The 15,412-nt window shown below is 36.8% G+C and overlaps 1 protein-coding gene across 3 annotated transcripts in view; it reads right to left on the bottom strand.

Moving 5' to 3' along the window:
• LOC143027196 (pancreatic triacylglycerol lipase-like) overlaps nt 1-15,412 on the bottom strand; it is a 95,471-nt gene that overhangs the window by 27,451 nt on the left and 52,608 nt on the right. For all 3 annotated transcript variants that reach the window (XM_076188378.1, XM_076188386.1, XM_076188370.1), the window contains exons 7-9: nt 4,172-4,302; nt 3,580-3,712; nt 1,908-2,034 (exon numbers count right to left, since the gene is read on the bottom strand). In XM_076188378.1, the coding sequence (XP_076044493.1) occupies nt 1,908-2,034; nt 3,580-3,712; nt 4,172-4,302 (391 nt within the window). The remainder of the gene's footprint in view (nt 1-1,907; nt 2,035-3,579; nt 3,713-4,171; nt 4,303-15,412) is intronic.

The raw sequence follows: 15,412 nt of genomic DNA on the forward strand, positions 1-15,412 counted from the left end.
AGCTATAGGAAAAGGTAAAGATGTTTTTTGGGTTTTTGTGGATCTGGAAAAGACTTATGACAGGGTAGACAGGAAGGCACTGTGGGAGGTACTGGAATGGGATAGGAGGAAAGCTGTTAAGAGCAGTCAAGAGAGTAGTAGAGCTTGTGTTAGGATTAGAAATGGAGAGAGTGAATGGTTTGAGGTAAAGGTGGGATTTCGTCAGGGATGTGTTATGTCTCCCTGGCTGTTCAATCTATACATGGATGGGGTGGTACGAGAGGTGAATGCAAGGGTAGTGGGTCAGGGGTTGGAGATGATTAAAGAAAATGGAGAAAAGTGGGAGGTGAGCCAGTTCTTGTTTGCTGACGACACTGTGCTTGGAGCAGGACCAGAGGAGGGATTGAGGAAGTTGGTGACAGAGTTTGAGAATGTGTGTGAAAGAAGGAAGCTGAAGACAAATGTGGGCAAAAGTAAGGTGATGAGATGTACAAGGGGAGCCTGGAAGTGAGCATTAAGGGTGAAAGACTGGAGGAAGTGGATAGTTTTACATACTCGGGTGCGAATGTGGCAGGAAAGGGAGGAGTGGGGGTGGAGGTAAAATGTAGATTGAGAGAAGTGAGTCAATGCCTTGGTGGATTAAAAAGTGTAATGAGAAATCATCTGGGAATGGATGCTAAGAGGAGGTTATATAAAGGAGTGATTGTGCCAACAGCACTGTATGGGGCAGAAACGTAGAACATGAGAGAGGAAGAGAGAAGGAGTTTGAATGTGTTTGAGATGAAATGTCTGAGAAGTATGATGGGGGTTACTAGGCTGGATAGAGTGAGAAATAAGGTCAGGAGGAGAACAGGGGTGGAAAGGGAGTTGGGAGATAGGGTTGATGAAAGAGAATTAGGATGGTTTGGACACATGGAAAGAATGAGTGAAGAAAGATTAGTAAAAGAAGTGTGGAAGGTGAAGGTGGAAGGAGTGAATGTGAGGGGGTGTCCTAGGATGAGATGGATGGATGGGGTGAAAGGGGCATTACAAAAGAGAGGAATGTCTGTGGAGGAAGAACAGGAGAAGACAGAAGATAGGGGTGAATGGAGAGGGGTTGTGTATGGATGATGCTGTGATGCATGAGGGGGGGGATGGGGGGTGAGGAAGTATGTATGAGAAAAAATTTGAGACAGCCCGAAGGGATTTCTCCCCGTCTTCTCCTTTTCTGCATGGGGGGACGGAGAGGGGGGAGGGGGATCGCCGAATTTATGAAGCGGCCTTGCTGTGGATGTGCTGTGTCTTGTGACACTGATTCTGACCCAGGGCAGTGGACAGGATGCAGGGGTGACCTGTCATCCAGGAGGTGCCAAGATAGGAGGGATGGAGGAGGGTGGAGGGGAGTGGAATGTATAGGAAGTGGAGTGGGTGGGAGTGGTTTCTATGCCTTTTTCTTTTTGGCTACCCCCCCCCCCATGTAGGGGGAAAAGCCTTTGGTATATGTATGAATGTATGTATGTATGAGTGGCTGGGGGGAAGCAACACTATCCAAAGTCACAAAAGAGGCAATAACATTACTGGTTTCAACTTTGAGAGGGAAAACAGGGGTTTTTCATGTCCAAAGTCATTAATGAGGGAAAGCAAAAGAAGACAAAAATTATTTTTAGTTTGTTTACATTAAAAAGGGTTGTTGTTGTTTTTTCACTATTAATGGTAGATTTTAAAACTTTTCTACCAATAAGGGTGAGTCACTGCATTGAGGAATTTGAACAACATAGTGCTGGAAACAATAGGGCTGGGGAAGTGGTGCTGCTTTATCACCAGGGGTCATCTTATCTGACGAATATAGGCTTAAATTTGAATTACACCTCAGAATTTTAGTGGATGACTTATGTGCCGGGTCAACTTGTATGCCGCATATACAGTGGTAATAAACATTGCTTACGTACTTCTTGGTCAAATCAAACTCAGAAAGAGTTCCATCCAAGTTAATGAATGTCAGTTTCAGGTGACCACGCAGACGACCGCCAGTTCCAGCTGGGTCTGCCAGTGCGACAGTGACCAGATGATGGTAGACTGCAAAACATCAAAAAAACACAAAATGACCAGAAGATTGGAGTACACTGCCAAAAACAAAGAAAGCAGTGTGTGTTGTAGTTGAACCAGAAAGCACAATGACTTCAAATTTCCCCATGTCAATAGATTGTGGGAATTCAAATATGAGAGGCAATAGTCAGGTGTACAGCTGCACAGAAAACTATCGTTAGTAAATCACGCTAATCATTTTGACACAAAACAACGAAACTATTTGAGACAAGTTGAAGTCTCCATCGGAAATAAGATTATCATGTCATAGTGAATCCATATGAACTCCGGAACTATTATTCGATTCATATTCATTCAGAAGGAATTCGAACAATTCGAACCCCAGAAATACCAACCCTTCGGTATCATAAGGTTATGTTCATTCGCGAATGTTTCGACACCCCTACTAACGATAGTTTTCTGTGTAGCTGTACTTATTTAGAAACTATTAATAATGGCCAAAAAATCTTTGTAAAGCTCTGGTCACAACAGTCATTTGTAACCATTGACCTAACAACTGCTGTGGATATTTGCCAATTGATGAAGCCATCTATGGTGGCCAAAGTTTTTGACAACCCATGTAGTATATCTATTTTAATTTTTTTTAGCAATACACATACATATATATACATACATATATAAATATATATATATATATATATATATATATATATATATATATATATATATATATATATCTCTATATATCTATATATATATATATAATAAGAGTAATACTTACAGCAATGAATATGGACAAAATATCAAAGGGAAATTTAAGCATTCACTAAACCCCTGGTATTTGCACACAAAACTCAACATTCCACTTCATAAAAAAAAAAAATATTTCAATTATTTGGGCTATGCACTCAAAACAAACACTCATCACTGTTCATTTTCCTACATTAACACACTTAAACAAGATACAAAACTGACACCACAATTACCAATACGTACCATCATTCACTGATTACACAATAATAAGAGGTGACAATACAAAGGTGGACTCATAACATTAGAACACAAAATACCCTTCTCCATGAAAACAATAGATACCAGAGAATCACTCACATACATCATAACTAAAATAATCACAATCCAAACACAAATAACAAAAACAACTTAAAATATCACAAACATATACATCACACCAATTACATCAACCCCACGAGGCTTCATCACACAACTAAAACCACTCATCTTGATGACAGACCACATACTAGTAGGTGATCTGAACACACATCATCCATTCTGGCCTAACACACAAACATTAGATCAGAGAGGACAATTTTTTTTTAAAACTTCCCAACCTAAGTATAATTAACCCAAGCAACAATCTCACTAAGCAATCTTTCCAACACAATCAACAACCAGCATCCCCCCCAGCATATTGGTTTGCCAGAGGATGCTCAATGATGCATCACATATTCACATTTATGTGGAGTTGATAGTAACCTAACTTAATACTATGAAATTATCCTGAGTCAGATCTTACTAAATAGGGTGCTTGAAAGTACAACAACCTGCATCACTCACTACAGTATGGAGGTCCACTGGTGGTGGAAAGAAACATCTGGACGTGGGTTCGGTTTTGAACTGGCCAGCGGTCAGCATTAAGGCCGAGCATTGCACAATCCTTGCCATTTGGGCCGCAGTCAAAACACAAACCCTGTGGCAAAAGCAGAAATCTGACAGGCACCATGTGACTGAAACATATGGGGGCAGGAGGTGGGGGGGGAGACACAGTTGCACAGCTCCTGCCATTATGTTGAAAAGGATGTGTTCTAGATTTAGATTGAATAAAATGATACACTGTAGTGCATGTAGTCATTGTGATAGAAGTTACTCATTAAATGAGTGTTAACTAGAAAAAATCTGTTATATCATGGTGACAATGGAGTTTGAGGAAATGAGAACAGGAAGGATCCAAGAGAAATATACAACCACAGAAAGATGAAGGGAAGAGATTGAAAATCTGTCCCTGGTGATCACAAGAAATACACATGGGAGAAGTGCAAGCACACTGCATCCAATGGAGGAACTGTCTTAAATCACCAGACAGAAAAGAAATTTGCTATAATTGTTTGAAAATAAACATGTACTTCAAGTGACTTCTGAAGCAGCTCACCTCTTCATATTCCTCATAGGAAGGGCAAGTGAAGGCTGTATATGGACATGGGTTGATTACAGCATCCACGAAAAGCTTGGGTGCACGATTGTGACTACAAGCCACCAGCTCACGGTTTGCTGCATCCAGGCCTGAGGACATACACACACACACATACATATATATATATATATATATATATATATATATATATATATATATATATATATATATATATATATATATATATATATATATATATCTGGGAGATAAGAAACTTAGTCCAAATTATTTAATCTATTTAAGACATCATCAGGGAATACAGATGATTTTTGTACATGTAAGGGACCATAACCATCCTATTGACTGGAATAACTCAAAGAAACTTATTTCATGTAAGTCTTTATTAGAAAGAAATACTGTATTATTGAATCCAGTCATATTAAGCACACTTTTATCACAATATTAAAGTGAGTTTGGGCTTATGCAGACTTGAAGATTATATCACTCAAAAAATTGTAGAATATTCTACAGCTCCAAGTGTTACCAGGCCTGTATTTACTTAGTTGTATTTACCTAGTTGTATCTTACAGGAATGGGAGCTATACTCATGGTATCCAGTCTTGTATCTCTCCATATCTAGTTTGCTCTTAAATTCTTGTATTGTTTTTGCACACTGTTGTTTTGTCTATTACATTCCATACATCCACCACTCTGTGAAGAAAGCTGTTCTTTTTCAGGTCTCTTCTATAAATGCCCTTTTTGAGCTTCTTTCCATGTCCTATTGTGTTTTGCTTATTCCAATTTTGTAAGTCTTCTCTACCCAGGACTTCCATGCCTTTCATAATTCTGTAAATGGTGAACAAGTCTCCTCTTTCTCTTCTTTGTTTCAGAAGAAGTTTCCAATTTTAACAATCTTTCCTCATATGAGAGTTTTGATAGAGCTGGGGCCAGCTTTGTAGTTGCTCTCTGGATTCTCTCAATCTTCTTTATATTCTTTTTAGTACTGCGTGACCACAGTGTCACTGTATACTCCAATTTAGGCCTTATCAATGTGACTAGTATTTTCTTTAACATTTCTTCATCCAAGTAAGTAAAAGCAACTTTTATTGATCTTAGCAAGTTATAAGTTTTGCCAACAATTTTGTTTATGTTTGTCAGGGGACATACCTTTTGTGATGATCACTCCCCAATCTTTTTCAGATCCCTCTTTTTTTACTTCTTTTTTACCAGTTTTATATTGTCCTGATATCCTTTTTTCACTTTTTCCAAATTCCATTATGCTACATATTTTTAATGTTGAATTCCATTTCCCACTTCTGATTCCATTCCCAAACCCTGTTCAGATCTCTCTGTAGTGAGTCACAGTCCATTTCAGTACTCACTTTCTTTAACAATTTTGCATCATCTGCAAAGAAGCTCATGTAACATTCCACACCCTCATCCATGTCATCCACGTAAATGGCACACATTATTGGAGCCAACACTGATCCCTGTAGGACCCCACTAATCACCTCTTCCCAAATAGAAGTCTTATCTCTGAGCACTACCCTCATTTTTCTTCCATGCAAAAAGTCCTCCATCCAATTCATTAGTTTACTTTGTATCCTTTCTTTGGTTTCCAGTTTTCTTAATAGTTATTTGTGAGGGATTATATCAAAAGATTTTTGTAGATCCAGGAAAGTGCAATTGGCCCATCCATCCCTTATTTGTATTATATCTAGTAGTCTTGAGTAAAAAATTATCAAATTAGTGGTACATGATCTTCCCTGTCTAAATCCAATTTGTCTCAGATTCAGTATATTGTTATCCTTCAGACGTTTTATCCATCTACTTTTTATAACTTTTTTCACTGATTTTAGCTACTGTGCTTGTAAGGGAAACTGGTCTTCAATTTGTTGGGTCTTCCTTATTTCCTCCTTTATAAATTGGTACAATATCAGCATTTTTCCAGTCTTCTGGTATTTTTCCTTCTTTGAATGAGCAACTTATTATGTTGTATATTTTGTGTGCTAGTTCTTCTTTACATTCTTTTAATATACAATTTGCTATTTCATCCAGGCCATGCAATTTCATGACATCAAGATTCGTTATTTGATCCATTATTTCATCCCAGTGTTGTATTTTTTCTCTAGTGAAAACCGACTTGAAGTGTTTGCACATAACTTCAGCCATTTTGGTATCTTCTATGTATTCTGCATTCCCTTGGTTTAGCTTCACTGTTTCCTGTTTGTTTTTTAGTTTCCCATTTACATATCTATAGAATAGCTTTGAAAGATCCTTACATTTTTCTATCATGTCTTTTTCATAGTTACATTTTTCTTCCCTGCGTATTTTTACATATTCATTCTTCTACCTTTCACTTCATTGCACCTATTAAACCAGCACTTAATGTACACCTTTCCCTGTTTTTGCTTTGGGACATATTTATCCACTCCTTCTTTATAGATTTTCACCAGAATCATCTATTTTCTTCCACTTGTGTTTCTTCTTTGTAGAATTTTTCCAAGTTCACTTTAAGATAAAAATTCCTAAGTTTCTAAAAGTCCATTTTACCATACATCACTCTTCCTTTCTGTGTTTCTCATTTCTCTTTATATACATTTCCTCCTCTAATTCTAACTCGAGTATAGTATGTGGTCATTTCACAATTGGTGTCTTGTATTCAATTTTATCTACTATTTCGGGTTCTAACATAAATAATAAATCTAGTCTCGGTGGCTCTTCATCATTTCTAAATCTTTATCCATTGTGTCAATGTATGCTCCACAGTCATGTTATTTCCCCACTGATCCTCTCCATCTTTCACTGTCATCTCTTCCCAACATATTTCTTTGCAATCAAAACCACCCATGAATACTGCATTACTGCCATCCTTCAGCATCTTGTTTAATGAAGATTTCATATCCTCTAACATTTTGAAGTAATCTTTCTCTCGCCAAGACCCCATTTTTGGGGGTACATAAATCACTACAAACTTTTTCCTTTTCATGTCATTGTCTTCAACTCTTTTTGTGATCATCTCTGCCGTGTTCTCTCCATATGTAATTTTTTTTACATTTAAGCTTTTCTTAACCAGGAACATGACTCCTCCACCTTGTTTCTCCTCCCTAATTCTAAGACTGCTTATATAATCCATGTCCAACACTGGTACTAGTGGACCACTTAATTTTGTCTCTACAATTCCTATTACATCTGGTTTTGCTTGTGACAGGTAATTATTAAGTTCGTTTAATCCTGAGATCAATCCATTTATGTTAGTAGATACTAATTTTAATTTTCTACACCCTCCATCTCATTCTCTGAACCTTTTTTTTTTTTTTTTCCTCTCTCTCTTGAGTATACTGTTTTTTTCAGTCTCATATCTAACACTCTCCAATAGAATTGTTTGATCTCAGTCTCTGTTCTCTTCTTCGTTTTTTTTTTTTTTTTCTTTGGCTTCATTTTTTAATGTCCTAATTCTTTTTTTTTTTTTTATCTTGTCATTCACGTCTCTTTTTATCCACATATTTTTATAGTGTTCACTTCTTGCTAATTTTCCTGTTCTTGTTAAGATTTCTTCCACTGCCATTTGTGATTTTAATTTGATCTTTAGTGTTCGACTTTTTCCTTCTTCTACATATTTACCCATCTGTGCACTTCCTCTATTTCCTTATCTATTTCTTGTTCAATATCCTGTACTACTTTTAGAAAAAAAATTGCCAATTCTTTGTCCTTTTCCCTTAGGAACCAATGTTGGTTGTTTTTCCTTTAGACCATAAATTACTACACTTTTTTTTTTTTTTTTTTGTCTACTGTATCTCTTACTAGATTTTCTTTTTGTTTAATTAACTTAATAACTGCATCTTCAGCCTTCTCCTGCATCTGTTGATGAACTATTTTTTTGAAAATTACCTTATCTTCTTTGTCTTTTCTCCAATCATTCCTGAGTTGCTGACATTCATTTTCTCCTATGCTTCTTCCTGCTTCCATGGTAATTGCTTTAATTTGTTCATTTGCCTTTTTCCTTATAGTCTCATTATTTGTGTTTCCATTATTATTCAACCTCTCATTTTCACTTTTCAACTTCGCCAGTTCTTTATTTAGTGCACTTATCTCTTCTTTCATTTCAGTGTTTACTTTTTTTATGTCAGTCACTTCCTTGTTTAAGTCTTTATTCATCTTCCATAGATCAATTGTTTCTTGTTTCCATCAATTGTTCATATTTCTCTTGTCCCTCTCTATGTCTATAATTCTACTAAAGAGTCTTCTGTCATACCCATTGAATCCAGAAAACCTACTTGTAACCTTTTGGTACCTCTTGGTAATCTGAAATCTAGATTTACATTTTGTTTCATTCTTGCACCAGTAGCCAACTCTGTGCATCTGTTTATATTTCAATGTAACAAACAGCCATCTTGGGGTGTCTGACCCATCAAAATTTTCGTCTGTTTTGCTTCAACTTCACACTTTTTACATTATGATTTAACCATTTTGGGTATTCTAAGTTTCTTATTTCCCAGTGGTTTTTTCTGCAAATTATTTTCACATGTATTTATCTAGTTGTATTTTACGGGAATGGGAGCTGTGCTCATGGTGTCCTGTCTTCATATCTTGTTTTATCTAGACTGTTTTTAAATTCGTGTATCATTTTTGCACACACCACATTCTCATGTAACTTGTTTCAAATGTCTATTACTCTGTGGGGAAAGCTGTTCTTTTTTAAGTCTCTTCTATAACTGTCTTTCTTGATTTTCTTTCCATGTCCTTGTGTATCTCTACTATCCCATTTTATTAGATCCTCTCTATCAAGTTTCTATGCCTTTCATGATTCTATAAACAGTTATCAAGTCTCCTCTCTCTCTTCTTTGGTCTGGTGTCTGTAGCTCAAGTTTTGCTAGTCTCTCTTCATATGATAGTTTTGAGAGTGTTGGTGCCAATTTTGTAATTGCTCTTTGTATTCTTTCAAGTTTTGTTATACATTTTTTTTTGTACTTGGTGACCGCATCGTCGCTGCATACTCCAATCTTGGTCTTATCAAAGTGATTAGTATTTTCTTCACCATTTCTTCATCCAGGTATGTAAATGGCACTTTGATTGTTCTTATCAAATTATAAATTTCTCAAAAAATCTTGTTTATATGTTTCTCAGGGGACATATTATTCATAATAATAACTCCCAGGTCCTTCTCATTTTCTACTTAAATTTCTCCTCTCCCAATTTATATGATCCCACTATTCTTTTTTTTTTCTTCTTCTTCCAAATTCCATTATACTACACTTCTTAATATTGAATTCCATCTCCCACTTCCTACTCCATTCCCATACTTTATTGAGATCACTCTGTAGCGACTCACTATTTTCTAAAGTGTTCACTTTCTTCAACAATTTTGCATCGTCCGGAAATGATCACACCGATTAGATATTCAAGAAGATTTAGATAAACTACAGCAATGGTTTGAAAAGTGGCTAATGAAATTTAACACAAGTAAATGCAAGGTAATGCACATAGGTAAAAATAACAGTAAGTACGATTACAAGTTATTTGGAAATTCATTAACAAAAGTGAAGAGTGAAAAAGATCTCGGCATAATTTCAATTATTTCAGCCTTTGAGAAAGCAAATAAGATTCTAGGACTGATTGCGCGATCTTTTGACTTCAAGAGTCCATCACTCATTAACAAGCTATATAAATTGTTAGTTCGTCCACATTTGGAATATGCTGTTTCCATATGGTCACCGCATCTCATTAAAGACATTGACAGACTGGAAAAAATACAACAGTGAGCCACAAAACTGATTCAAAATATCAAAAATAAATCATACGAAAATCGACTAAAACATATGAATCTGTTTTCCCTAGAAAAGCGTAGACTCAGATGTGACTTGATACAGGTCTTTAAAATTCTAAAGGGAATTGACAACATCAAAAGTGACAAAATTTTCACACTGAATGAGAATCAGACAAGAAACAATGGTCTCAAACTGTCCGGAAATAGATTCAATTTGGAGGTGGGTAGGAACAACTTCGCCATCCGTGTAGTTAATGAATGGATTAAACTTCCTGCAGAGGCAGTGCAATGTAGTTCAGTTCGAAGCTTTGAGAATCATTGAGATAAACACCTAAGCAAGATGCTGTAATGATTATCATTTATTATATATATATGTGTATATATTATATATATATACATATATATATATATATATATATATATATATATATATACATGTATATTTGTTATCATTTGTCTGTTTGATTCTCATTTATTATTAGTTCTATGTAAATGTATTATCATTTACTATTTACCTGTTTGTTTATTATTTAACTGTACCTATGCATTTATTTATTATTTACATTATCATAGTTTTTATTTATTCATTTATTTATCATTATTATGATTTTTTGCATCCGACCTAGATATGGACCAAAAGGTCTCCTGTTGGCATGTTTCACCTTTGTAATCCTTTGTAATATAGCAAACATTATTGGGGCCAGAACTGTTCCTTGTGGAACTCCACTAATCACTTCATCCCAATTAGAGTGTTTGTCTCTTATCATCACTCATTTTTCTTTCATGCAAGAAGTCTTCCATCCACTTCAGCAGTTTGCCCTGCATTCCTCCTGCAGTTTCTAATTTCTTTAGCAATTTCTTATGTGGCACCTTATCAAAAGCTTTTTTCAGGTCTAGAAATGCACAATCAGCCCATCCATCTCTTTCTTGTATTACATCTATTACCCTTGAATAGAAACACATTAAGTTTGTGACGCATGATCGTCCATGTCTAAATCCAAATTGCCTTGGACTTAGTACGTTGTTTTTTCCAAATGCCTTACCCATCAAATTTTGATAATTCTTTCACAAATTTTAGCTATTGTACTTGTAAGAGAGACCAGTCTATAGTTAGTAGGGTCTTCCTTGTTTCCCCCTTTATATATTGGTACTATATTTGCTCTTTTCCAATCTTCTAGAACTTTTCCTTCTTTCAATGAACTGCTCATTTGACTATGTATTTTGTCTGTTAGCTCATTCCTGCATTCTCTCAAAATCCAGTTTGCCATTTCATTTGGTCCATGCAATTTTCTGACATCAAGATTACTTAAGTGATTCATTATTTCATTGTTACTTCTATCTCTTTCATAGGGGAGACTTTCTCCTCCCACTCAATATCTCTAGGTTGTATGTTCTCCCTCGTAAACACTGATTTAAAATGCTTGTTCATAATTTCTGCCATTTCTATTTCCTCTATGTATTCAACTCCTCCTTGTCGTAGTTTTTCTAATTCTTGTTTGTTTTTCAGTTTGTTGTTCACAAATCTGTAAAATAGTTTTGGTTGATCTTTACATTTTTCAATGACATCATTTTCGTATTTTCTCTTTTCTTCTCTGCACACACCAGTAACTAGTATATATTTTCCATTTTTCAGGACTTTTGTCTTTTTTCCATTTTAACCAAGCTTTGTCCCTTTTGTCTTTTAACTCCCTACATCTTTTGTTGTACCAACACTTTACATATCCTTTTTCTTGTTTTTGTCTTGGAACATACTTTTCCACTCCTTTATAAATTTTTGTCAAAATATTCCATTTCTCTTCTACTGTTGTTTCCTACTTGTGTATCCTTTCCTAGTCTGCTTTTTGAAAGAATTCTCTTATTTCGTCAACTTTTATTCCATACATCAGTCTTCCATTTCTATATTGTTCATTTTCTTACATCTATTTTTCCTCATTTAGTTCCAGTTCAACCAATATGTGGTCACTTTTACTTATTGGTGTCTTATATTCAATCTCGTCCACTATTTTGGGTTCTGTGATTATTAGGCAGGCTTGTACAGAGGGGGGATGCTGGGGGTGCCCGAGCACCTGCCCCTTTGCCCTGTGCCCCAAAAGTGTCCTTCACAAAAATATATAAATATGAATGAAAAATGATTTCTCACAGGCTTTCTCCATTTTCTTACCATTCAGAAATTATAATGTGGAAAATGGTGTTGCACCCTACCGGATAGTTGCCAAATACAAATAATACAAAAGAGTGAAGTGCCCAATTTCCAGCCCAAAGCACCTGCCCCTTGCAATGTCTGTGCACATTACTGTTATTAGGTCCAGTCTCGATGGTTCTTCCTCATTTCTTTACCTAGTATTCTATTGTATCCATCGTGTCATTGTATGTTCTATAATCATATCAAGTAGTACATTTCTCCATAGGTCGTCTCCAACCTTCACTGTCATCTCTTCCCAGCAGATTTCTTTACATTTAAAGTCAACCATTATAACTATTCTTCCTCCATCTTCCATTATCTTATTTAGGGTTATCCTTGTGTCTTCTAGCATATTCTTGTGTTCTCTCTCTTCCCACGAAGCCATTTTAGGAGGCACATAATTTACTACAAACTTCCTGCTCTTCCCATCCCTGTCCTCCACTTCCATCATAATCATCTCTACTCTATTCTTTCCATATGTGACATTCCTCACCTTTATATCCTTCTTAGTCAGGATATTATCTGCATCATGTCCTACACTGTTGAGTGGTAATGGACCTTTCAATTTTGTCTCTACAATTCCCATTATGTCCGGTTCTTTTTCCATCAGGTAATCATTCAATACATTCAAGCGTGTTATTAAGCCATCTATGTTTGTGTAAGATGCTTTTAATTTTCTGCTATTTCCATTGTGTTTTCTGTTTCCTTTCTGTTTTTCTCTGCTATGAACCATTTCCTCAATTTCATATCCACTACTCTCCAATAGAATTTCTCTTTCTGACTCTGTTCTTTTTGTTTTCTCATCCTCTCTTTCCTCTTTAATTATTTCTCTTTTTATCCATACCTATTTATATTGATCACTGTTTGCTAGTTTCCCTGTTTTTGTTAAGATATTCTCTGCTGTCGTTTGTGACCTGAATTTGATCTTAATTGGTCTGGTCTTATCTGTATTGTATTTCCCTATTCTATATATTTTTAAAATTCCTTTCCCTGTATCTTGTCCATCCTCTTGAACTCCTTATAATATCTTTTTTGCCTTTTCCTTCTCCTTTTTTACTCTTGTGGTCCTATTTGGATTATGCTTATTTTCCATCTCTAATATAATTATACATTTCTTTATGCCCGCTAAGTCTCTTACTATATTCTCCTTCTCTCTCATCAATTTAATGACTGTGTCCTTAGATTATTCTTTCATCTGTTGTCACTATATCTCTAAAAAAAAAAAATTATTTTGAACTTTTCTCCAATCCTGTGCTTCTTTTGCTATGGACTCTTTATTCTCTTTATTATTATTCTTTAATTCTTCATTCTCATCTTTTACTTCTTTTAATTGTCTTTTTAATTCTTCTATTTCTTTAGTTAGGTTTTGATTCTCCTTCTTTAGTTCTTCCAGTTTATCAACTCTTTGGGTAACTAGTGTTAATTGGTTAAACCTATCCTCCCATGCTTCAATTTTTTTTTTTTTTTTTCTCTAGATTTACTAGTTGGGGGAGGTTGTCATCTCCTCCCTCATTAAATCCATAAGAGCAGTTACCTTTTCTTTCCATTGAGCTGCTATTATCTATATTTCTGCTTTTGACACCTCTGCTCCCCTGTTCTACTTCGTCTGTGTATTCTGCACTCCTTTTGTTTACACTCCTTCTAATGTTCGGGGCCCATTCGTCCCCTTCTTCATTTCCTTCCATTTTCCTCAGTAATCTCTCCCTTTCTCCTTTTTCCTCACCTTCCCACTACACCCCGAGCTTTCCCCTTCCCTACTAATAACACAAAGGTACTTCCTCATTGTTGAGATTGACGAAACCTGAAGTTTTCCTGGAGTTCCAAACTTCGTTCACTTCGACCGACGTGTATGTGTGCGTTTGTGAATTACTGTGATATATATATATATGTATATACATATATATATATATATATATATATATATAGTGGGAGGTTATGCGGATATACGGGATAGGAGGAAAGCTTCTCGGAGCTGTCAAGAGTTTTTATGAGAGTAGTGCCAGGATTAGAAATGGAGAGAGTGAGTGGTTTGAGGTAAAGGTGGGACTTCGTCAAGGATGCTTTATGTCACCTTGGCTGTTCAACTTATACATGGGTGGGGTAGTGCGAGAGGTAAATGCAAGGGTAGTGGGTCAGGGATTGGAGATGGTTAAAGAAAATGGAGAAAAGTGGGAGGTGAGCCAGCTGTTGTTTGCGGACGACACTGCGCTTGTGGCAGGATCGGAGGAGGGATTGAGGAAGTTGGGGATAGAGTTTGGGAGAGTGTGTGATAGAAGAAAGCTGAAGATAAATGTGGGTAAAAGTAAGGTGATGAGATGTACAAGGGGTGAAAGTGGCAGTAATCTGGAAGTGAGCATTAAGGGAGAGCAACTGGAGGAAGTGGATAGTTTTAGATACTTGGGTGCAAATGTGGCGGGAAAAGGTGGAGTAAAGGTGGAGGTAGAATGTAGATTGAGAGAAGGGAGTAAATGCCTTGGTGAATTGAAAAGTGTAATGAGGAATAGACATTTGGCAATGGATGCTAAGAGGAGACTGTATGAAGGAGTGATTGTGCCAACAGCACTGTATGGAGCAGAAACATGGAACATAAGAGAGGAAGAGAGAAGGAGTTTGAATGTGTTTGAGATGAAGTGTCTGAGAAGTATGATGGGGGTTACTAGGCTAGATAGAGTGAGAAATGAGGAGGTGAGGAGGAGAACAGGGGTGGAAAGGGAGTTGGGAGATAGGGTTGATGAAAGAGTATTAGGATGGTTTGGACACATGGAAAGAATGAGTGAAAAAAGACTAGTAAAGGAGGTATGGAAGGCAGATGTGGAGGGAGTGAACATGAGGGGACGTCCTAGGATGAGATGGATGGATGGGGTGAAGGGGGCTTTGGGGAAGAGGGGAATGTCTGTTGAGGAAGGACGGGAGAGAACAGAAGACAGGGGCGAATGGAGAATGGTTGTATATGGAAGATGTTGTGATGCATGAGGTGGAATGGATGGGGGGATGGGGGGTGAGGTAGTGTGTGTGAGCAAAATTTCGACGCAGCCCGATGGGATTTCTCCCCGTCTTCTCCTTTATATGAGGGGACGGAGAGGGGGGGTCGCCGATTTAATGAAGCAGCCTTACTGTGGATGTGCCGTGTCTTGCGACACTGCTTCTAACCCAGGGCAGTGGACAAGGTGCAGGGATGACCCGTCATCTAGGAGGTGCTAAGATGGGAGGGAGGGTGGAGGGGTGTGGAGTGTTTTCAGGGATGGAATGGGTGGGAATGATTTTATGCCTTTTCCTTTTTGGCTACCTCCCTAGTAAGGGGGAAAAGCCT

The sequence above is a fragment of the Oratosquilla oratoria genome, chromosome 1 (genome assembly GCF_046742065.1).
Source record: "Oratosquilla oratoria isolate Oo_2021 chromosome 1, ASM4674206v1, whole genome shotgun sequence".
NCBI lineage: Eukaryota > Metazoa > Arthropoda > Malacostraca > Stomatopoda > Squillidae > Oratosquilla > Oratosquilla oratoria.